The sequence below is a fragment of the Brassica rapa genome, chromosome A04, assembly GCF_000309985.2.
Source record: "Brassica rapa cultivar Chiifu-401-42 chromosome A04, CAAS_Brap_v3.01, whole genome shotgun sequence".
Lineage (NCBI taxonomy): Eukaryota > Viridiplantae > Streptophyta > Magnoliopsida > Brassicales > Brassicaceae > Brassica > Brassica rapa.
In genome coordinates, this window is record NC_024798.2 from 21,556,806 (window position 1) to 21,580,649 (window position 23,844).

The following is a 23,844-nucleotide window of genomic DNA, read 5'->3' on the forward strand; positions in this document are numbered from 1 at the left end:
TTCATGGTGTATGGGAATTGTTATAATTTTATTATCAATTAATTTAGTAAAACTTCTTAATGCTGCCTAAATCGGTGGAATAACCAGTACACAATTGCTATTTTCTTGAAAAAGAGAAACAACATAGGCTCAAAACCTCTTTGAACATCATCATATATTATTGCACAATACAACTATGCATTAAAACAATATTTTCATATTTTTTGAAATTTTCTCAAAATCTATGAGTTAACCCCTACGAAAATTTTGAGCTTTTGGTAAATGTTTTATATACTGAATCATATAATCATTAGTGTTGTTTAAATTTTTTTCTCCACAGTCTACATTTGTATTAATGTATGATAACTCTCTTTCATGGTATATGGGAATCATTATAAGTTTTTTATCAATTAATTTAGTAAAACTTTATAATACTGCCTAAATCGGTGGGATAACCACTACAAAATTGCTATTTTCTTGAAAAAATGAGACAACAATGGCTCCATACCTCTTTGAACATCATCAAATATTAATGCAGAATCCAACTATGAATTAAAACAAGATTTTCATATTTTTGAAATTTTTATATTTTTTTAAATTTTCATGTTTTTAAAAATTTTCTCAAAATCTATGTGTTAACCCCTACCAAAATATTGAGTTTTCGGTAAATATTTTATATACTGAAGCATATAATTATTAATGTTGTTTAAAATTTTTAACCACATTCTACATTTGTATTAATTTATTATAAACTCTCTTTCACGGTATATGGGAATCGTTATATCTTTTTATCAATTAATTTAGTAAAAACTCATAATACTGCCTAAATCAGTGGAATAACCATTACAAAATTGCTATTTTCTTGAAAAATGGACACAACAAATGCTCCAAACCTCTTTGAACATTATCATATATTAGTACAAGATACAACTATGCATTAAAACAATATTTTTATATTTTTGAAATTTTCTCAAAATCTTTGTGTTATACCAAAAAATATAATCATTAGTGCTGTTTAAAAAAATTTCACCACATTCTAAATAGGTATTAATGTATTCTAAAATCTATTTCATGGTATATGGGAATCATTATAATTTTTTTATCAATTAATTAAGTAAAACTTCATAATACTGCCTAAATCGGTGGAATACCACTACAAAATTGCTATTTTCTTGAAAAAGAGAGACAAGAAACGCTACAAACCTCTTTGAACATCATCATATGTTAGTGCAGGATACAACTATGCATTAAAAAAATATTTTCATATTTTTTTAAATTTTCTCAAAATCTATGTGGTAACCCCTACGAAAATATTGAGTTTTCGGTAAATGTTTTATATACTGAATCATATAATCATTAGTGTTGTTTAAATTTTTTTCTCCACAGTCTACATTTGTATTAATGTATGATAACTCTCTTTCATGGTATATGGGAATCATTATAAGTTTTTTATCAATTAATTTAGTAAAACTTTATAATACTGCCTAAATCGGTGGGATAACCACTACAAAATTGCTATTTTCTTGAAAAAATGAGACAACAATGGCTCCATACCTCTTTGAACATCATCAAATATTAATGCAGAATCCAACTATGAATTAAAACAAGATTTTCATATTTTTGAAATTTTTTATATTTTTTTAAATTTTCATGTTTTTAAAAATTTTCTCAAAATCTATGTGTTAACCCCTACCAAAATATTGAGTTTTCGGTAAATATTTTATATACTGAAGCATATAATTATTAATGTTGTTTAAAATTTTTAACCACATTCTACATTTGTATTAATTTATTATAAACTCTCTTTCACGGTATATGGGAATCGTTATATCTTTTTATCAATTAATTTAGTAAAAACTCATAATACTGCCTAAATCAGTGGAATAACCATTACAAAATTGCTATTTTCTTGAAAAATGGACACAACAAATGCTCTAAACCTCTTTGAACATTATCATATATTAGTACAAGATACAACTATGCATTAAAACAATATTTTTATATTTTTGAAATTTTCTCAAAATCTTTGTGTTATACCAAAAAATATAATCATTAGTGCTGTTTAAAAAAATTTCACCACATTCTAAATAGGTATTAATGTATTCTAAAATCTATTTCATGGTATATGGGAATCATTATAATTTTTTTATCAATTAATTAAGTAAAACTTCATAATACTGCCTAAATCAGTGGAATAACCACTACAAAATTGCTATTTTCTTGAAAAAGAGAGACAACAAAGCCTCCAAACCTCTTTGAACATCATCATATATTAGTGCAAGATACAACTATGCATTAAAACAATATTTTCATATTTTTTGAAATTTTTTCAAAATCTATGTGTTAACCCCGACGAAAATATTGAGTTTTCGGTAAATATTTTATATACCGAAGAATATATTCATTAGTGTTGTTTCAAAATTTTCACAATATTCTACATTTGTATTAATGTATGATAAACTCTCTTTCATGGTGTATGAGAATCGTTATAATTTTTTTATCAATTAATTTAGTTAAACTCCACAATACTGCCTAAATCGGTGGAATAACAACTACGAAATTGCTATTTTCTTGAAAAAGGGAGACAACAAAGGCTTCAAACCTCTTTAAGTATCATCATAAATTGGTGCAAGATACAACTATGCATTAAAACAATATTTTCATATTTTTTGAAATTTTCTCAAAATCTATGTGTTAACCCCTACGAAAATATTGAGTTTTCGGTAAATGTTTTATATACCGAAGAATATAATCATTAGTGTTGTTTAAACAATTTTCACCACATTCCTCATTTGTATTAATGTATGCTAAAATCTCTTTCATGGTATATGGGAATAGTTATAATATTTTTATCAATTAATTTAGTTAAACTCCACAATACTGCCTAAATCGGTGGTATAACAACTACGAAATTCCTATTTTCTTGAAAAAGGGAGACAACAAAGGCTCCAAACCTCTTTACACATCATCATATATTAGTGCAAGATATAACTATGCATTAAAACAATATTTTCATATTTTTTGAAATTTTCTCAAAATCTATGTGTTAACCTCTACGAAAATATTGAGTTTTCGGTAAATGTTTTATATACAGAAGCATATATTCATTAGTGTTGTTTAAAAAAATTCACCATATTATACATTTGTATTAATTTATGATAAACTCTCTTTCATGGTGTATGAGAATCGTTATAATTTTTTTATCAATTAATTTAGTAAAACTTCGTAATACTGCCTAAATCGGTGGAATAACCACTACAAAATTGCTATTTTCTTGAAAAATGGAGACAACAAAGGCTCCAAACCTCTTTAAACATCATCATATATTAGTGCAAGATACAACTATGCATTAAAACAATATTTTCATATTTTTTGAATTTTTTTCAAAATCTATGTGTTAACCCCTACGAAAATATTGAGTTTTCGGTAAATGTTTTATATACCGAAGCATATATTCATTAGTGTTGTTTAAAAATTTTCACCATATTCTACATTTGTATTAATGTATGATAAACTCTCTTTCATGGTGTATGAGAATCGTTATAATTTTTTATCAATTAATATAGTTAAACTCCACAATACTGCCTAAATCGGTGGAATAACCACTACAAAATTGCTATTTTCTTGAAAAAGGGAGACAACAAAGGCTCCAAACCTCTTTAAACATCATCATATATTGGTGCAAGATACAACTATGCATTAAAACAATATTTTCATATTTTTTGAAATTTTCTCAAAATATATGTGTTAACCCCTACGAAAATATTGAGTTTTCGGTAAATGTTTTATATACCGAAGAATATAATCATTAGTGTTGTTTAAACAATTTTCACCACATTCCTCATTTGTATTAATGTATGCTAAAATCTCTTTCATGGTATATGGGAATAGTTATAATATTTTTATCAATTAATTTAGTTATACTCCACAATATTGCCTAAATCGGTGGAATAACCACTACGAAATTCCTATTTTCTTGATAAAGGGAGACAACAACGGCTCCAAACCTCTTTACACATCATCATATATTAGTGCAAGATACAACTATGCATTAAAACAATATTTTCATATTTTTTAAAATTTTCTCAAAATCTATGTGTTAACCCTTACGAAAATATTGAGTTTTCGGTAAATGTTTTATATACAGAAGCATATATTCATTAGTGTTGTTTAAAAAATTTCACCATATTATACATTTGTATTAATGTATGATAAACTCTCTTTCATGGTGTATGAGAATCGTTATAATTTTTTTATCAATTAATTTAGTAAAACTTTGTAATACTGCCTAAATCGGTGGAATAACCACTACAAAATTGCTATTTTCTTGAAAAAGAGAGACAACAAAGGCTTCAAACCTCTTTAAACATCATCATATATTAGTGCAAGATACAACTATGCATTAAAACAATATTTTCATATTTTTTGAAATTTTCTCAAAATCTATGTGTTAACCCCTACGAAAATATTGAGTTTTCGGTAAATGTTTTATATACCGAAGCATATATTCATTAGTGTTGTTTAAAATTTTTCACCATATTCTACATTTGCATGAATGTATGATAAACTCTCTTTCATGGTGTATGAGAATCGTTATAATTTTTTTATCACTTAATTTAGTAAAACTTCGTAATACTGCCTAAATCGGTGGAATAACCACTACAAAATTGCTATTTTCTTGAAAAAAGGAGACAACAAAGGCTCCAAACCTCTTTAAAGATCATCATATATTAGTGCAAGATACAACTATGCATTAAAACAATATTTTCATATTTTTTAAAATTTTCTCAAAATCTATGTGTTAACCCCTACGAAAATATTGAGTGTTCGGTAAATGTTTTATATACCGAAGCATATATTCATTAGTGTTGTTTAAAAAATTTCACTATATTCTATATTTGTATTAATGTATGATAAACTCTCTTTCATTGTGTATGAGAATCGTTATAGTTTTTGTTTTACTTAATTTAGTAAAACTTCGTAATATTGCCTAAATCGGTGGAATAACCACTACAAAATTGCTATTTTCTTGAAATAGGGAGACAACAAAAGCTCCAAACCTCTTTAAACATCATCATATATTAGTGCAAGATACAACAATGCATTAAAACAATATTTTCATATTTTTTGAAATTTTCTCAAAATCTATGTGTTAACCCCTACGAAAATATTGAGTTTTCGGTAAATGTTTTATATACCAAAGCATATATTCATTAGTGTTGTTTAAATTTTTTTACCATATTCTACCTTTGTATTAATGTGTGATAAACTATCTTTCATGGTGTACGAGAATCGTTATAATTTTTTTATCAATTAATTTAGTAAAACTTCGTAATACTGCCTAAATCGGGGGGAATAACCACTACAAAATAGCTATTTTCTTGAAAATGGGAGACAACAAAGGCTCCAAACCTCTTTGAACATCATCATATATTAGTGCAAGATACAACTATGCATTAAAATAATATTTTCATATTTTTTGAAATTTTCTCAAAATCTATGTTTTACACCTATGAAAATATTGAGTTTTCGGTAAATGTTTTATATAATGAAGCATATAATCATTAATGTTGTTTAAAATTTTCACCATATTCTACATTTGTATTAGTGTATGTTAAACTCTCTTTCATGGTGTATGGGAATTGTTATAATTTTATTATCAATTAATTTAGTAAAACTTCTTAATGCTGCCTAAATCGGTGGAATAACCAGTACACAATTGCTATTTTCTTGAAAAAGAGAAACAACATAGGCTCAAAACCTCTTTGAACATCATCATATATTTTTGCACAATACAACTATGCATTAAAACAATATTTTCATATTTTTTGAAATTTTCTCAAAATCTATGAGTTAACCCCTACGAAAATATTGAGCTTTTGGTAAATGTTTTATATACTGAATCATATTATCATTAGTGTTGTTTAAATTTTTTTCTCCACAGACATTTGTATTAATGTATGATAACTCTCTTTCATGGTATATGGGAATCATTATAAGTTTTTTATCAATTAATTTAGTAAAACTTCATAATACTGCCTAAATCGGTGGGATAACCACTACAAAATTGCTATTTTCTTGAAAAAATGAGACAACAATGGCTCCAAACCTATTTGAACATCATCAAATATTAATGCAGAATCCAACTATGAATTAAAACAAGATTTTCATATTTTTGAAATTTTTTATATTTTTTTAAATTTTCATGTTTTTAAAAAATTTCTCAAAATCTATGTGTTAACCCCTACGAAAATATTGAGTTTTCGGTAAATATTTTATATACTGAAGCATATAATTATTAATGTTGTTTAAAATTTTTAACCACATTCTACATTTGCATTAATTTATTATAAACTCTCTTTCACGGTATATGGGAATCGTTATATCTTTTTATCAATTAATTTAGTAAAAACTCATAATACTGCCTAAATCAATGGAATAACCACTACAAAATTGCTATTTTCTTGAAAAATGGACACAACAAATGCTCTAAACCTCTTTGAACATTATCATATATTAGTACAAGATACAACTATGCATTAAAACAATATTTTTATATTTTTGAAATTTTCTCAAAATCTTTGTGTTATACCAAAAAATATAATCATTAGTGCTGTTTAAAAAAAATTCACCACATTCTAAATAGGTATTAATGTATTCTAAAATCTATTTCATGGTATATGGGAATCATTATAATTTTTTTATCAATTAATTAAGTAAAACTTCATAATACTGCCTAAATCGGTGGAATACCACTACAAAATTGCTATTTTCTTGAAAAAGAGAGACAAGAAACGCTACAAACCTCTTTGAACATCATCATATGTTAGTGCAGGATACAACTATGCATTAAAAAAATATTTTCATATTTTTTTAAATTTTCTCAAAATCTATGTGGTAACCCCTACGAAAATATTGAGTTTTCGGTAAATATTTTATATAATGAAGCATATAATCATTAGTGTTGTTTAAAAAATTTCACTACATTCTATATTTGTATTAATATATGCTAAACACTCTTTCATGGTATATGGGAATCGTTATAGTTTTTTCTCAATTAATTTAGTAAAACTTTATAATACTGCCTAAATCGGTGAAATAACCACTACAAAATTGTTATTTTCTTGAAAACGGGAGACAACAAAGGCTCTAAACCTTTTTGAAAATCATCATATATTAGTGAAGGATACAATTATGCATTAAAACATTATATTCATATTTTTCGAAATTTTTCTCAAAATCTATGTGTCGTTACGAAAATATTGAATTTTTGGTAAATGCCTTATATACTGAAGCATATAATCATTAGTGTTGTTTAAAAATTTTGGCTATATTCTACATTTGTATTAATGTATGTTAAACTCTCTTTCATGATATACGGGAATCGTTATTATTTTCTATCAATTAATTTAGTAAAAGTTCATAATATTCCCTAAATCGGTAGAATAACCACTACAAAATTGCTATTTTCTTGAAAAAGGGAGACAAGAAAGGCTTTAAACCTCTTTGAACATCATCATTTATTAGTGCAGGATACAACTATGCATTTAAAATAATATTTTCATATTTTTTGAAATTTTCTCAAAATCTATATGTAACCCCTACGGAAATTTTGAGTTTTCAGTAAATGTTTTATATAATGAAGCATATAATCATTAGTGTTGTTTTAAAAAAATTCGCCACATTCTACATTTGTATTAATGTATGCTAAACTCCTTTTCATGGTCTATGGGAATCGTTATAATTTTTTTATCAATTAATTTAGTAAACTTTCATAATATTGCCTAAATCGGTAGAATAACCACAACAAAATTGCTATTTTCTTGAAAAAGGAAGACAACAAAGGCTCTAAACCTCTTTGAACATCATCATATATTACTGCATGATATAACTATGCATTAAAACAATATTTTCATATTTTTGAATTTTTTTCAAAATCTATGTGTTAACCACCCCCTACGAAAATATTAAGTTTTCGGTAAATACTTTATATACTGAAGCATATAATCATTTGTGTTGTTTAAAAAATTTAACCATATTCTACATTTGTATTAATGTATGCTAAACTCTCTTTCCTGGTATATGGAAATCGTTATAATTTTTTATCAATTAATTTAGTAAAGCTTGATAATACTGCATTTTTTTTAACACCAAATTGATTAACCATAGAAAGAGTTTAGTACAGACGAGCAGTGCGCAAGACATTCTTTGCCAACGAATCATCCAGCATGTTCTGAGCTCTAGGAATAAACAAAAATGCAATAAAGGAGAAAGATTATGATAGAAACTCGATATCTAAAAAAACTTCATAATACAACTTAAATCGATGGAACAACCACTACAAAATTGATATTTTCTTGAAAAACAGAGACTACAAAACAAATTATGCCATTGATCACAAAATTTTCAAAGTAGAATTTTAAAATTTTTAATAATTTATAGTCGTTTTAAAAAATTCAAAATATAACATATAAGAAAAAATCTAATTTGTTTTATTATATGGTTAATGTGATTGTTTAATATCTTTTAATAATATAAAATTAAACAAAAAATAGCTAAAATACAAAAATTGTTATAAAATATTTATTATTCATAATCATTAATTGGGTAATTCTGTAACTTTTATTTAAGGAAAATGCGAGAATATTCTTTTGTACACTATTTATCAATTTGATAATTAATTTAATAAAATGTATAATATAAGTTAAGATGGACCAATCTATTTTTTTTAAGAATTCTGAATTTCATTATATGGTGACACGTGGCTACAAAACAATGTTGTAATGTTTCTCAATTAATATATCAATTAATATATAAGCGATTACAAATACAACATAGAATTTTCTATGAATAGTGATGTGACATATATTACAAATATCTTTTTAGTCGATTGGGTGATATTTTTCTATAATCAAAAAGAAGATAAGAGTTATTTTACAAAAAAAAAGAAACGTGTGCAATAAACTTTACAAGACGTGAAGACAATAAGTTAAGATATCTTTCCTAAAAAATATTTACGTGTCAACATGCAAAACCAATTAACATTACCAACATTCCTATTTTATTCAATATTACGTGTTTGAAATTTCAAAAGATATTATCATCTAGTTTAATATATAAACTGGTTTAAGGTTATCAGAACAACACAAAAACCATATATAAACTGGTGCATTGTGATGATATGCCAAATAAACGACTAATGAGTTTAACTTAGTTTGTGTGAGTTTTTTTTCTTTAAATAAAGTGGGCTAATTGAGAGATTTCAAGTAATATGGTGTATTCGAAATCATGGAAGTTTGGTAAACATTTCATCATTTTACCATTGGAAACAAAACAAAAAAATTGCAATTACATTTTGCCTCTGTTGTATTCACCAAACCAATCCGAAATTTCACTGTACCCAAAAGTTTTGACAAAACCTTTTAAGCAATGCCAACCACAAAAAAAAAAAAAAAGAAGAATACTCTTGCAGCACCATCAAAACAATGGAGAGATGGAAGTATCTACCATAGAAAACAAAACCAGAATTTGCAGAGCCGATGTGATTGATTGATGAACCCTTCGTCCAACGAGTTTAAAGCAGTTTCAATGCCAATAGATATGCCTCCAAAAAGGGAAAGAACAAAAATGGGACTGCTCCTCTCTATCGACGCCTTTTTTTCTTAGGGGTAAGCAGGACATGCTTCTGAGATGTGTTTGCTTCCATGGTTTGATCTCCATTCCCTGGTGCAAGGTTGTAGTATTGATCAGTATCACTGTCTACCTCACCAGGAGTCATTCTACTATGATTTGCCATAAACTGCAAAAGCGTCACGTTGTAATAGTAGCTCACGATCTCTTCTCTGCTCTTTGAAGAAAGAATACTCTTGAGCTCGCTGAAGAAAGATGCGCTAAGTGTAGGTGGAGAAGTCATCAACAGCTTCACCTTCTTCAGGTCTAAGTCTGTCCAATATTGCAGAGTACCTTCACCCATAGAATCAAAACACCACATGTAGAAAGCTGGACCAAGTTCAAGTTTCATTTTCTCCTGCTTTGTCTTGATATGGAATCTGACACATCCAACAGAACCTGGGTTCTGGCAGCCGCATGGATCTTGTCTTCCTTTCCCAATAGGATCTCTTTCGATAAGAAGATTACTGTTGCTTTGTTCTTTGCTCAGCGGCCAGACCCGAGTGCCCAACCACTTTGAATCGCTCTCGGTGTTGACGCCAATCCACTCAGGTACCTCAGCCTGAAACTGTGAGCCAACTCGAGCACATGGTCTATCATCCTCATCTGAACTGTCTGAAGCCGAGCCACTCTCATTAAATCTGAGTCTCTCTCTCAGATTGTAACTAGGTCCAGCACTGTCTTCATACAGAGATGGATGCATCTTCTGGATTCTCTGAAACATACAAGCAAATGGATCACAAGACTTGAATGGCATAACAATCGAAGAACAGTGGTGAAATCAGAGACGACAGATTCCATTTCAATCACACAAGATTCACAACCTATGTAATGAAACATCATAGATAATTCTCATCCCAGGTACTAAACCATTCTCATTTCCTAAGTTGCTACTAACAATTCCTTAAAATGCTTTAAGACATGCAATTAATGACTCAAAAATGAATAATCACTTAAAGCTGGAAACTTAGTGCATTTAAAACCTATGGGACTTTTTCAACAACAGCAAATGCAAACTACACCTGCCAAATCTTTTGACAAGCCGGATCAGTGTTTGTTCTTGAAGCCCTAAACAGAAGAAGCTGCTTCCACGGCTCTTCACTTCCATAAGCTTCCCACTTCGATCTATCTGGCACACGACCAATAGATATCCCACATGGATCCTTAGCAGCCTCCCTTAACCATTCCAACGTCTCCAAAGGACACTCCCGTTTTCTCTTCCCAGGCGAAAAAGAGCAGTCAAGGCTCATAACTTTCTTATCATCATAACTTCTCTTAGTTTTAGATACAAACCATTGAAGCTCAGCTCCTACCTCCCTTGAAGCAGTACCATACTTCCTTTTCACCTCACATAAAAAATCTTTAAGCCTACACATCAAACCATCTGAGATTCCAGACAACTCCAAGCTACTAGTATCATCGCTACCAACTCTGTTCAACCAACGAGCAAGTGCATCGAGATACTTAACGTAAATCAACTTCACAGAAGCTGAGTTAACCAACCCTAATCCACACTCTTGAGCTACTTCTTCCCACGAAACGGCATTGAATCCGCCTCTTCGATTAACACTGAGGAAAAGATTAAACAAATCGACGACTCTCCCGTCGCCGGTCATCGGAGGAAGAGGACGGAAACTATCAGCCGAGCAAAACTCCACGAGGAACGATTCGAGCAAGCGATGGAACAAGGAGACGAGATCGTTGATGTTGACGGCTTCAGGAGAGTTATTCGATTCGAGATTCTTCGGAGTTTTGAAGAAATCGACGGCGGCGGCGGCGGCGGCATCTTCGTCTGCTACTACCATCGACCATCCAGCCATTGACAGCCCTGAAACAAACAAAGCGATGATTCAAAGAGAAGCAAATGGATCTGGGAGCTGAAGAATCGTAATCTATGAACTAGGGTTTTTATTTTAGCGGGAAACACAAGAAATCGAAGAGCATTTTTGGAAGACCCGCCATTAGTTTCTATTTTTGGAAGGTTTGAATTTTGATGGATGGTGACCGAAGAAGAAGTTTGGGGTCTAAAATGGAACTTTTCGAATATACAGACCCCTTTTTCCTCAAAATCACATGTATTTTTCCCCACGAAATTAGGGTTACTTAATTGTAAACGAAACGAAAATCGCCCGATAAAGAAGAAAAAAACTGCAGAGATCAGATTTTATTAATTATAATTTTTTTGGTGAAATCACTAACCTTTTCTCTGTTAATTTCTCTCCTTGATTATTGCTGGTATTAAGAAGAAATGTAAGAGAAATGTTTTGTTTTATACTTTTATTAAAGGAAGCCCGACGGTTTTTTTTATACGAAACGTATTGGAAAATGAGGGCGACCATACCACCATCAAATCTATATATAGAGATAATAGCTGTCAAAAAAAAAAAATATACTAACTCTAGTTAATTGTTGACCCACAGGTTGGGTTAAACACTTCCAAACCAGAATTTGGGTTAAATACTAACAAACCACTAGAGATATCAATCGGGCCGGCCCGAAATCGAAAAAACCTGTATATATTTAATCCAAAAATATTTTAGACCTATATTCTTAAATTCGGCCATAGAGCTATAGAGCTTTTCGGATTTATAGATTTTTTCGGAATAATTTATTAAAACATTGTATTTATCATTTTCAATTTTTGAACCATCTAATTTTCGTAAAGAACAGATTTAATTTTCTTATTTGTTATGATAGAGCTTAGATCAAAAATATTGGAATAACATATCATTATCAAAAACTGTTTTGATCAAAAAATAATATTATTTAAACTAAAGTGTACGGTTTCAAATTTTTGAGTCTGTCCTAGCCTAAACAGATTTAAGCCAAATATATTTAAGTCCAAATAAGATTAGTTTGGAAGGTTTGATTTTTAAAGTCATGAAGTCAAATATTGTTTAAGAATGCCAAAGCCTCCATTGTACCAAAAGAGATTATCACTTCAGTGGTCTTTTTCTGTCACTGTGTATATAATAAACACACAAAATTACAGACACGACCTGAATATTTACCCATCACCATGTCTTTGTTCTGTTCCAACACTTCTCTGGTTGGTACTTGGTATAGATACAAGAGAAAATACATAAAGAATTTAGTAAAGAGACTCTTATCATTATGCTTTTATTAGTTTCTTGGTAGCGAGTCTTGCCTTGTTAACTCGTAACTGTCAGCTCCGTGGTGGGTTTGGTTCTCATTATTTACAATTGCAATCTTCGAACACAGGAAGAAGAAGGAAGATGTGTATATCGTCAAATGCCAAATACTGCACATCATTTTCATTTTGTCAATATTCAAAAACTGATACCAGTCGATATTACTCTCATTTGAACACATACCTGTGCCAAATCCAGTAGCTTGAACTGGTTTCCACTTTGAAACTTGTGGCTGCCATGGTAAAGACTACAAGACCAGCTGCCACAAAGTCCCAACGAAACCGTTTCTTCACCGTCTTGATTAAATTAGTAAACCATTCTTTCACAGCCCGTGGCCTATGACAGAACTCGGATGTCTTAGAATTTGTCAGACTGTAACCACTAAATAGTTTACTTATGTTACCTGTCGAGCATGTTCAATGAAACTCCAGCTGATCCGCAATATGATCTATGCTTTGTAACAAATTCTACCAAAAAACCAAAGAGGAGACCAAGCGACCCGATTGCTAATACAATGATAATGTTCGACGCCCTGCAAGCAAATAGTATTTTTAAAGTACTAATTATCATATAAACCATTCAGTAGTTGTTCAAAAAAAAAACATTCAGTTTAACATGTTACATACCTTGTTGCCTGAGTTAAGGCTAATAAAGCTGTGAGAATGGCAACAACTACGTGGATTGTCCTCTTGACTGCTTCATCAGCCGTGGATAAGTACACAAAGGTACCAATCACCGCCATGAAAGAGAGCCAGAAATCCATAAACTGAATAATAAAAAAAAGATATACCATTTTGTAATAAAGTATAAGATGGCATTGCAATGATGAGCAGATAAATAACGACTCGTACCTGTAACACGTTGTAACTTAACACACACCAGGTGCCTACATCACATGCATGATACAACGCGCTTGAGATTCCACTAGATGTGAAAAGAAACCACTCTGGATACTCCTGCTTAGGATATATGAATCAGCAGCTGAACAAACCAAAAACCATTGAACTAGAAGCGTATAACAAGAAAACTACTCGTTGTCTAAGAGCCCAGTAAGCTGGCAAAAGAGCCGCTCCATTTGATGCGATGAGAGCAATAGACTGAATGATATGTCCTGCATCACGTGTTTTAGCAAATGAGTACATAGAAAAAGTTGTCACAGTTTCAAATACTGGTAGATTAATATATACCTATGTGTGATACAACTTCAATACCACAGTCAAAGCCTCCATGTGTTCGGTCACAAGAACAAAAGCTGTAGGATGTCAATCCACTAGCATCAAAACCATATCTACAATTCCCATGAGATGAACACCCTCTGGGACATCTTTCAAGAGAAAGAGATACAAGAGTAGATGGACCTTTAGATGCTGTGGTAGCAGGAGTAGAGTCACTGAGCTTCCTCAGCCCTAGTGACCACGTTCCTTCTCGAGCATACAAGATGTAGAAATCAATTTTCTCTTGGCTAGAGTTGTACAGTGAGAAGAACGTTGAGCGGCTAGCACTTGTTTGGTTCACATAATAATAATCATGGTCATCAACAGTGGGCAGTCCACCAAATCTAAGATACACTTCATACTGTGTCGTGGAATGTGATGTTAACCTGAAGTGGATATGCCCACCAGCTCCTCCTTGAGGGATGTTCATGAGAAAATAAGTCCAAGTGGTTGTGTCTGATTTGAGGGGAAAGCCAGTGCTCGAGCCTGAAGGTGTAGCGTCATTGACCGGCAAATAGTATGATTCAAAAGGTGTAGATGATTCTCTCCTCATCACTGCCTGCATAAAATGCATCATGTTCAACAATGTCATAAGCAATGTTCAAGAAATTGCTAGTTGTTTTATATAGTAGCTACTAGGTAGAATATAGTACAAATTAATGATTTGTTTTATATATTTTAGTTTTTATAAGGTATTTTAATTTTTGAGTTTTTTTTATAAAATTATTTTGATGAATTATCAAAATTAGATATACAAAACAAAAGAAATTATACAAATTTGTGGATTTGTACTACTATTATTACTTAATTTAAACCGATGTGGAATGATTTAAACCGATTTAAATAGTATAAATTGAATTTTAAGAAAATAGTTCATGCAATGGCCAATTTACAGACTAGACCCATTTTTAAAACCAGGATCAGAAGTATAAAGCTCAGTCTTGAATTTTGACATAATCAAAATGCATTTTACTAAAGGTTACCTGAAGCATGTAGAGTTGCTGCACACAGTTTGGTCCTGCTTTCCCCATGGGACACCCTATCACCTTAACGTTCACCGAAAAGCAGACCTTAGAACTAGAATTCGTGCTAATATACCATCGACCAGCTTTTGGTTTGTTAATAACTAAAGCAACTTTGTGTATATCACCAGAGTAATCGTGTAGAGTCTCTGAAGCTATAGCTCCAAAACGAGCGTAACACATGAGATAGCTTTCGTTAGAATCTACTTTCACATTGGATGCCGTTATAACTAACTGTTCAGCTATTCCATCTACATCTAACGCATATATCTTTGTCTCAACACCGTTCAGACAAGAGATAGGAGACGAGTCCGAGCAAGAAACAACACTTCCTGTCTGGTTATCGAACCGAGAACAGGGAAGGGGATATATAGTCTGGTTGCAGGAAGGCCCCCACATGGTAGCGGTTCTACAACCTTCTACGGTAATGTTGGCACTATATGAAAACGCCGAGGAGCGAACAATCTGTGCAGTAATTCTATTATGCATCAGAGATATGTACTTAAAAAGTAACCAAAATTTTACTTACATACCATTTTCCCTTGAGTCCTAGTAGCACCAATTCCGTTAAACAGACCAACATACCAAGCTCCAGGAGATATCTGTAAGTAGCAGCCACATCACACATCTAAAAATGTCCTAAAACACAATTTTTTTAGGGGAAGCTAACCTGTTCGTTGGTTAGTCTCAAGGAAATGTTCTTCTGCATAGGGTAACATTGTTCTGCAATCTCAATATCTTGACCTCCTTCAAAGGATCCATTGAATAACTGTCCTAGCTCTAGAAAACATATTTAGAAGAAAAAAAAACACTTTGTTTTAGTTTCCTAAAATAGTAAGTTCAGACAAAGAAGCATAATTACAGAACATAAGAAAAGAAAAAACAATTTATTTAACTACCTAAAATAGTAAGTTCAGACAAAGAAGCATAACTACAGAACACAAGAAAAGAAAAACAATTTATTTAACTACCTAATATAGTAAGTTCAGACAAAGAAACATAACTACAGTGTACCTAAAGCGTACCTAAAGCTTTGAGAGCGTTGGTTGAGGCATCAGGAAGAGGTGGGCTACCGTCTCTGAAGCATATAACAGGAAGGAGACTTTTCGAAATCTTCGAGACGCTCTTTGCACTCTGCTCCATAGAAAAAAAAATGCAAATCCAAATTAAATAAATCGAATATGGAGAAAAATCAAAATGAATAGAGAGCATAGTAAGAAGCTTACGATGTCAACATCAGATTCAATAGCTACATTCAACGATGAGAACCATGGAGGTAAATCAACTGCACAGAAACAGAGCTCACTCGTGAAGATCATCACCATAAAATATAATAAGATCAAGGGGAAGCTGATGAACAGACCTCTGATGTAACGAGTATCGTAGGGCCTGACTTGGGACTTTGGGTACCTGAAGCTCGAGACCGTGAAGAAGTTTCCATTGTTGTCGTACGAGACAGAATCTTGAAGAGAATTAGAGATTGATAACGACCATGAGAAGAAGAGGAGGAGAGTTGTTACACTCAGAATTGAAATCTCCGCCATTAGTAGGTGAAATTTTAAGGGTTTAGAGTATTTAAAGTGTGAGTAGACGAAGAAGAAGAATAAACGCATTATTCCAAGAGACTTTTCGTCGTCTTTGACGAAATATAAGGACTTTTAACTAGTAGATTATTACACAAACTTGGACTTTACTTTTCTTTTGTTCAGTTTAAATCACGCGCCATAATTTCTTCACAAGCTAACCGAACGGCTGTCAAATGATCGAAGTTCTGATATGATAAGGAATCTTGGAGCGTGGTTTACACCGCATAGCGTCGAGATGTGATGTGTATTTGGTTTTAAAGATTTCTTTGCCATGAATACTAGTATATTACGTGTAGGTCAGAGACAACTCATAACTACTACACACTAACATCAACTTAATTTAATCATGTTTAATCAAAACTAATTAATCAGAGGCTAAAATAAGATTAGCAAACCTGATAAAACTACAAAGAGTAGAGATTGGCGGTTTACCAAAAGACCGAGACTTTCTCTAATCTTTGTGTAATATTATAGATAACTTTTTACTATTATTTATTACTATATGATCCAATCACAACTTAAGAAACTGATATAAAGAATGTCAAGCTCTGCAGTGACTTTGACATAGATATAGATATCAATGTATGTGTGTATCATCATCATAGCAATTATTCAACCAAAAAAATAAAACAAGTTTAGATTTAAAAAAAAAGAAACAAAGAGGCTTGAAAAGGAATCATCATCAAACATGTTTTTTTGTTCTTTGTCTCAATGGTCAGGATTGAATTTGACGGACTCCTTGTAGATAACCTCCTTTATGTGTTCTTCCGTGCATGTAGGATGCTCGAAGTCGAAGCTAAAAGGAGTTGGACACACCGGTTCTTTGTTCACATCATGGTGCGGTGATAGGTAAGCATGGCCAAGAGCTTCATCCACTATACACACAACACAATCAGCAAAAAAAAGAACTAAACCAAGTTGAGATATAAGCCAAACAGAAACTACAAGAACCTCATGAATTTTTGTAGGTATCTTTGTGTGTTGTTATTACCTGAGATGCGCTGGTTAGGATCAAAGACAAGCATTCTCTCTAGTAAATCGATAGCAGAAGGAGGCATTTTCCGGAATCTAGCAGCAAACTGTTGTTTCGGGTACCGTGGAAGTTGCCTCACGTATCTTCTCGCGTTGTCACTGCGAAGGAAACCAAGACTGGAGTTGTCCGGAGAGCCTACAAGCTGTATATTCAACAAGTGAGGTAACTGCATGTTTTTTCAGACAGGTTTTTAAGCTAATGCTTCTTTTACCTCTGTGATAAGCCTAAGCTGATGAACATAGTCTTTGCCAGGAAACAAAGGCTGTCCCGTCATCATCTCACCGAGTATACACCCCACAGACCATATATCAATAGCTGCTGTGTACTCAGAGCAGTTAAGAAGCAACTCAGGAGCTCTGTACCAACGCGTGACCACATACTCAGTCATAAAGTCTGTGTCTGAAGTTGTTCTCGCAAGCCCAAAGTCACCAATCTTTAGCTCGTGTTTGGAGTTAAGCAGCACGTTGCTTGGCCTTAGATCACGATGTAATATATTGGCCGAGTGCACGTACTTGAGCCCTCTCAAGAGCTGGTACACAAAGAACTGTAACAAAAAGGAAGATAAGTTAAATAAAGATCAGATCAGAGAGGTGTTCCATAAGATCAGAATCAGACTTACGCGGCACTGATCATGGCTTAAGGTTTGGTTAGAACGGAGGACTCGCTGAAGATCAGTGTCCATTAACTCGTAGACAATGTAGACATCGTTGAAGATATCTCGTTGCGGTGGTCTTACAATATCTTTGATGGCTATGACCTGAAGAATTTAAACCAAGAGCTTTAAGATCAGATTGATTTTAGATTAAATAGAGAAAAAAAACAGAGGAAACAGAGTATCCTCTGTTTTTTAATATGAAAAATGATGAGTTAAGGTTATACGTTCTCATGATCCATATGCCTGAGAAGCTTGATCTCACGTAGAGCTCTCTTAGCATCGATAATGTTATCGAAAGCATTACCGATCTTCTTGATTGCCACTTTCTCTCCAGTCACTGAGTTCACCGCAGCACTGAAACTCAAGAACCAATGAACATCCAAAAGAGGAAGGCTTTAATGAGAAGAAGAATCATAAAGAGAGCTTACCAGACAATACCACAAGCGCCTCTACCAATGGGACGGATAGGAGGGACGTACTTTCTCGAAACTTCAAAGAGCTGTCCATAGACGTTGTACTGAATATAACGGCCTCCGTGTGTCGGTACAACTTTGATGCAATGATCTGTAGAACAAGAGCTTGATTCTCCAGACATGATGATGCAATGAATCAGACCAAGAACCAGAGAGAAAGATCAAGAAGAAGGCTCCTTAAGGTCTCTCTTGAAGACACTAAAACCATGTGAAGAGAAAGAAGCTTTATTCAACTGTAAAAGATCTCTCAAGTGACCCGTGAATCTAAAGAACATACGTGTATATTGGTCACGAGAAGTAGAAGTCACTTTTTAGCTCAATATTGCAAATTTCATTTGTTACTACTAATTGCACACATCTATAAGGATTATATTATATCTTTATTAAAAACAAGTCAAACAGAATTTTTATATATTTGTATTGATTTTCAATCAGTACAGACAAGACCAACACACACTTATACCAAAGAGACAAGCTCAACAAGATGCACACTTTCAGAGACCTATACCTCATAGACTTAAACTAAATCTCTCCAACTGCATTGCCAGAGAATGAGTCACTAGACCTAAGATTACAAAGCAACACATCTCTTCCACTTAAAGTCATTTTAAAGAAACTATCAACTTCCTCTAGTAACTGATCTAACCCCTGAGACAACTTCTCAGCTTGCGTCCCCAACTCCTTAAGAGACTCAACTTCCACAGGATCAACCCCATCTTGAACCATCGGGTACAGCTTCTCCACACTAGCATCAACTGCCTCCAGCTCTTTGAGAATCGTACTTCTACCGGAAGACAACATCTCTCTGATCTCACCGTTCACAACGCTCTGCACATCAGCGAAGACCTTCGCCCACAACGGCTTATCAGACACCGGTAAGTCGAAAAGATCGCTGGTGGAGTCAGACCAGGCCGCGGTAAATACACTGCAGATATAAACCGTTTGAACCTTCACACCGTAAAAGGCCCTCATGAGAACCTTCCCTTTATCCGAGTTCTTGACTTTAGGCAAGCTCAGAGACTTAACAAGAGAGTCTAGAACAGCGCGGCAGTTTTCGATTCTAGCGTTGTTTGCGTTGACATGCTGCCTCCAGCTATCAAGCGAAGACCGAGCCTGGAGATACTTCTTCTCACCAGAACCAGACTGCAAGCTGTGAAGCACGCACTTAAGGTAGAGATCTCCTTGGTTAAGACGCGTGAGCTCGGAGCTAAACGCGTTGCAGAGATCTAGCAGCTTGACGCTCACGTCGAGGTAAACGTCGACCCATTTCTCCTCCCAGTCGGAGACGGGAAGCTGGAGGTCGGTGATGAGGGTGTTGATGTTGGTGTGAGTCTCGCAGAGCGACTCCATGGCTAGCTTCATCCATGATAGAGTGAGGATGTCGGATTTGGACTTGGGCATGAGTTTCTTGAGCCTCTCAGCTAAAAGTAACTCGAAGTTGTTTAAAAGAGAGAGTAGCCAGGGAGATAAGTCTGAGCCCTTGGGGGATAGCATACGAAAGGGGTTCCCAAATGGGAAGAAACCTCTCGGTGGATCTTGTGCTCTGCTCATTTTGCTTACACACTGATAAAACAAAGAGGTGAATATTGTAAGGGTCATGATTAGTTAATTATAATCGAATAAGCCAATTTGATTTCATCAATTCAATGGTTAATAGAGGGTTAAATCTCCAAAAAGCTGACAACTTTGAAGATCTTTGAATCAAAAACTAAAAACTTTTCAGTTTTATTATAATTATTATGAGAAACCCACATGGATAAATTGGTATAATTCTTAATCTAACATTTGAAGTTCAGCAATTATGGGGATAAAGTTTCAATCTTTACAGAGTCTATGAACCTCCTAAAACTAAATATGCAGTATTTGATTTTCAGAAGAACACACATCACAAAAGGATAACTCAATTTACAGGAAACTTACCGATTTAAAGTTGATGGAAATGAAGAAATCAACAAGGAAAGTGTCGTCAAATTGAATGCTTCATTAGCTGAGAAAAAAAAAACTAATGGCGGAGGTCCGACGTTAGTTTATAAGGATAATAAAGTCACGGCCTGTCACATAAAACAATAATTATAAGCTTACAAGTTTACGACTGTGAATGGTGGTTACGTTTGATTTTCTCACAGCCTTGTGCATAGCATTATATAAACTTCTAATGACAATTGGACGGCTAAATAAATAATCTTTTATCGAAAGGCCAAAACGAGAGGGTTTCGTGGGATTATAAAACAAGTCATTAGCGTTAAGTCAGTCTTTGTTTGTTTTAATTATAAAACCAAATCTAACGGCTAAAACTATTAATTATGTAATACCACGTTCTACAGACTCCTGTTTTTTGATTAATTATGGTTTCTCGAAACTAATTTTTGGGTTCACGTTTATTTTACCAGGTTGCCTTCAAAATGTGAGCTCATTAAAAAATAATAAATATGAAAATAATTAGTTTTTTTTTATCAAAGAAATAATTAGTTTTTTTACGAGAATTTAAGTCAAAACATAAGGTTTAACGAATTCATATTATTGCGTAAATGGGGGAGAAAAGTCCATTTTTACAGCTGTAGTGATGTTGGAGCCCCACAATAAACACACCGGTCGGCAAAAGTATCGACCCCACCACATCTTGACAAAGAGTGTAGGACTAGTCTTCACCAGGATAATATATGGGCCATAAGGACTAAAGCCCAATCTCAGCCCATAATCTTTAAGAAAGTCTCTAGCTGAGACAGAGGTCTCTGCAAGCGTCGACGAAATGATAACGGCGATGGTGTCTCCCGGAGCCGAGCTGAAACCACACAATGCTACGATACAGTTGCTGCATTTCAAATCGCTCTTACGAGGCGAAACAACCTTCGTTCTATAGGGCGCAGCGCCGTGTTTGCTCTGGTCGCATCATCACCCTTTGCAGTGGTGGTGGTGCCACTGCCGTCTCCTCTCCCCGCCTCCGTGATCTCGTTTTCGTAGTGAACCCTCAAGGTGTGTTGGCCCTCTTCTTAAAGTTATGATTTTTACATGAGAATCAATCTCTCGAGGTGGTGGTTCTATGGAAATGGAAATTGAGTTCGTTTTAGGGTTCAATTAGGAGCTAATGGTAGAACAGCTAAGGAATGGAAGAAGTTGCTTCCTTACCTTCGAACTCGTCTTGGTGAAGACTGTAATGTGAGTTCTTGATTCGCTTACATATGTTTTATGATGCCATCTGCTTCTGAGAGTGAGTTTCTGGTCTTGTTGTTTTTTTCCTCCAGATATGTGAGTCCTTAACATCTGGTCCTTCTCATGCCATTGACATTACAAGAGAGGTAAGTGGCAGTGCAAAGTAGTTACACATCGTTTTGATTGGTTATGCATTCTCTTATCATCCTGTTGCTCTCTATCAGGCTATTAGGGATGGTGCAGATGCTGTCATTGCGGTAGGAGGTGATGGAACATTGCATGAGGTAGAATTTTAAAATCCTTTGTAGAACTGAGTTCTTGAAATTGTCAGCTTTACTCATTCTATCTTTTTTGATTCATAGGTTGTGAATGGCTTCTTTTGGGAAGGGAAACCTGTCTGTAATCTCAATAGCGAAGGTAGCCACTCGGCTGCACTTGGTGTGAGTTGCTTGAATCGACTCTCTTTTTTTTTATTTGTTTTCGTGTATATCTCTTGCGGAGTTACAGCTTACAATTTCATTCCTTTTTTTTGCAGCTGATTCCGTTAGGTACTGGTTCGGATTTTGCTAGAACATTTGGTTGGTTAGTTTTTGCAACTTCTCTCTGATGTGATTTGTTTCCCAAAGTTATGTTTGAGCCAAGTCTTGAGTCTATTCTGCGTTTTATTAGGAAGAATGATCCTTGTGAAGCGGTGGAGCGCATTGCTAAAGGTATGCCACTGAATACATTCCAGGAGTTAGGACTTAACAGCTCATGTGTGATTATGTTCTCATATGATATGATGATACCACATAATCTGCATTATTCAGGGATACGATCACGGGTTGATGTCGGTGTTATCGACCAGGAAGGAAGGGATTCGCATTACTTCATTAACGTTGCTGATGTTCATCTGTAAGAAATATCGTTGAAATTTTCTGTGTGATTATCTGGTTAATCCTTGGTTATAAATCTCTCTCTTTAATGGTTCATCACTTTCAGGAGTGCAAAGGCAGGCTTTTACGCTTCAAAGTACAAGAAATTTGGAAGCTTGTGCTACGTAATTGGTGCCCTCCAAGCTTTTATGGGACATCACAATCGAGATATGAGAATCAAGGTAAATAATCATCTCTGCAAAAAATATCTTATTCACCATAGAAAGTAAATTTTGGAAAGCATTGTGTTACATTCTCAGGTCAATGGGGGTGAATGGGAAGTATATCCTCAAGTCACCGCTCTCTGCGTTGGAAACGCTAAATACTTTGGTGGAGGAATGAAAATCACTCCCAACGCTTCCCCTGGAAATGGAAACCTTGAGGTTCCAACACTTCTTTCATTAGATCTCAAATCTTTGTAAATGTGAATAGGTTTTAGACATTCATACATTTTACTGCAGGTTGTGGTTCTTCAGGACTTCAAGTGGTATGACTTCATACTGAAACTTCATAAGCTATACAATGGGACGCATCTCTCAGTTAACAATGTGAGCTCAAGAAGGTCAGATAGTTTCTCTTCTGTCTCCTCATTATTTTGGACTGTAAATGTCCCCTAAGTACTTTGTGGTTTATTCTTGTAGTGTACAAAGTATAGAAGTTGAGGAGGTTTCAGAGAGTGGAAGCATCTATGTTCAGTCAGATGGAGAACATCTTGGATTTCTACCTAGAAAGTTTCAGGTTTTACCCGGTGCCATCGACATGATCAGCTGATTCACAACCGCACATTGCCAAGAAAGTGTGGAAGAAGACTCGAATCATACATTCAACTTCTTTTTTGTTCAGTCTGTAGAGATGATTCTTCTTATTTAAATGTTGGATTCATTGTTTAAACCAATCAGAGTTCAACACAAATATCTTCTCTTTTCTTTCACTTGAAGCAACTAGTGTTAGCAGTAGTACATACAATTTGTTCACATATTTATATGTTACGATAAAC

At 33.6% G+C, this 23,844-nt stretch overlaps 5 protein-coding genes and 1 long non-coding RNA gene across 11 annotated transcripts; 1 reads left to right on the forward strand and 5 right to left on the reverse strand.

Annotated features, from left to right (window-relative positions):
* Positions 1-592: 592 nt before the first annotated feature.
* Positions 593-6,939, reverse strand: LOC117133610. Of its 4 annotated transcripts, XR_004457541.1 has the most exons (4): positions 6,785-6,939; positions 5,948-6,088; positions 1,183-1,782; positions 593-872 (listed from the first exon to the last, which is right to left on the reverse strand). It is a non-coding gene; the product is annotated as an uncharacterized LOC117133610 (long non-coding RNA). The 4 variants fall into 4 exon arrangements; XR_004457542.1 differs by lacking the exons at positions 593-872; positions 1,183-1,782 and adding an exon at positions 3,479-3,497; XR_004457540.1 differs by lacking the exons at positions 593-872; positions 1,183-1,782 and adding an exon at positions 5,194-5,226 and having other exon boundaries at positions 5,926-6,088.
* A 2,380-nt stretch (positions 6,940-9,319) lies between these two features.
* LOC103866262 (AT-rich interactive domain-containing protein 1) lies at positions 9,320-12,316 on the reverse strand. Its single transcript, XM_009144154.3, has 3 exons — positions 11,848-12,316; positions 10,671-11,476; positions 9,320-10,363 (listed from the first exon to the last, which is right to left on the reverse strand). Exons 2-3 carry the CDS (start codon positions 11,466-11,468, stop codon positions 9,623-9,625), a joined length of 1,539 nt encoding a protein of 512 aa, XP_009142402.1. The 5' UTR covers positions 11,469-11,476; positions 11,848-12,316; the 3' UTR covers positions 9,320-9,622.
* A 225-nt stretch (positions 12,317-12,541) lies between these two features.
* On the reverse strand, positions 12,542-16,885 carry LOC103866263. The gene is made up of 13 exons (XM_009144155.3): positions 16,400-16,885; positions 16,263-16,321; positions 16,062-16,170; positions 15,707-15,816; positions 15,570-15,638; positions 14,998-15,501; positions 13,988-14,573; positions 13,832-13,911; positions 13,652-13,756; positions 13,427-13,566; positions 13,204-13,332; positions 12,984-13,136; positions 12,542-12,910 (listed from the first exon to the last, which is right to left on the reverse strand). The coding sequence occupies exons 1-13, from the start codon at positions 16,647-16,649 to the stop codon at positions 12,772-12,774; spliced, it is 2,433 nt and encodes an 810-aa protein (XP_009142403.1). The 5' UTR covers positions 16,650-16,885; the 3' UTR covers positions 12,542-12,771.
* Positions 16,886-17,125: 240 nt separating this feature from the next.
* LOC103866264 (mitogen-activated protein kinase 12) lies at positions 17,126-19,152 on the reverse strand. The gene is made up of 6 exons (XM_009144157.3): positions 18,739-19,152; positions 18,535-18,664; positions 18,275-18,412; positions 17,867-18,199; positions 17,614-17,797; positions 17,126-17,497 (listed from the first exon to the last, which is right to left on the reverse strand). The coding sequence occupies exons 1-6, from the start codon at positions 18,903-18,905 to the stop codon at positions 17,331-17,333; spliced, it is 1,119 nt and encodes a 372-aa protein (XP_009142405.1). The 5' UTR covers positions 18,906-19,152; the 3' UTR covers positions 17,126-17,330.
* LOC103866265 (protein BPS1, chloroplastic) lies at positions 19,145-21,021 on the reverse strand. Of its 2 annotated transcripts, XM_009144159.3 has the most exons (3): positions 20,866-20,968; positions 20,704-20,785; positions 19,147-20,346 (listed from the first exon to the last, which is right to left on the reverse strand). In XM_009144159.3, the coding sequence occupies exon 3, from the start codon at positions 20,332-20,334 to the stop codon at positions 19,306-19,308; it is 1,029 nt and encodes a 342-aa protein (XP_009142407.1). In that variant the 5' UTR covers positions 20,335-20,346; positions 20,704-20,785; positions 20,866-20,968; the 3' UTR covers positions 19,147-19,305. The 2 variants fall into 2 exon arrangements, with proteins under 2 accessions (XP_033146349.1, XP_009142407.1); XM_033290458.1 differs by lacking the exon at positions 20,704-20,785 and having other exon boundaries at positions 19,145-20,346; positions 20,866-21,021.
* Positions 21,022-21,253: 232 nt separating this feature from the next.
* Positions 21,254-23,774, forward strand: LOC103866266 (sphingoid long-chain bases kinase 2, mitochondrial). Of its 2 annotated transcripts, XM_009144160.3 has the most exons (12): positions 21,254-21,756; positions 21,863-21,939; positions 22,026-22,079; positions 22,158-22,217; positions 22,296-22,373; positions 22,469-22,515; positions 22,603-22,643; positions 22,743-22,827; positions 22,915-23,029; positions 23,108-23,230; positions 23,309-23,409; positions 23,489-23,774. In XM_009144160.3, the coding sequence occupies exons 1-12, from the start codon at positions 21,579-21,581 to the stop codon at positions 23,616-23,618; spliced, it is 1,089 nt and encodes a 362-aa protein (XP_009142408.1). In that variant the 5' UTR covers positions 21,254-21,578; the 3' UTR covers positions 23,619-23,774. The 2 variants fall into 2 exon arrangements, with proteins under 2 accessions (XP_009142408.1, XP_033146348.1); XM_033290457.1 differs by having other exon boundaries at positions 22,603-22,827.
* The last annotated feature ends 70 nt before the right edge of the window (positions 23,775-23,844 follow it).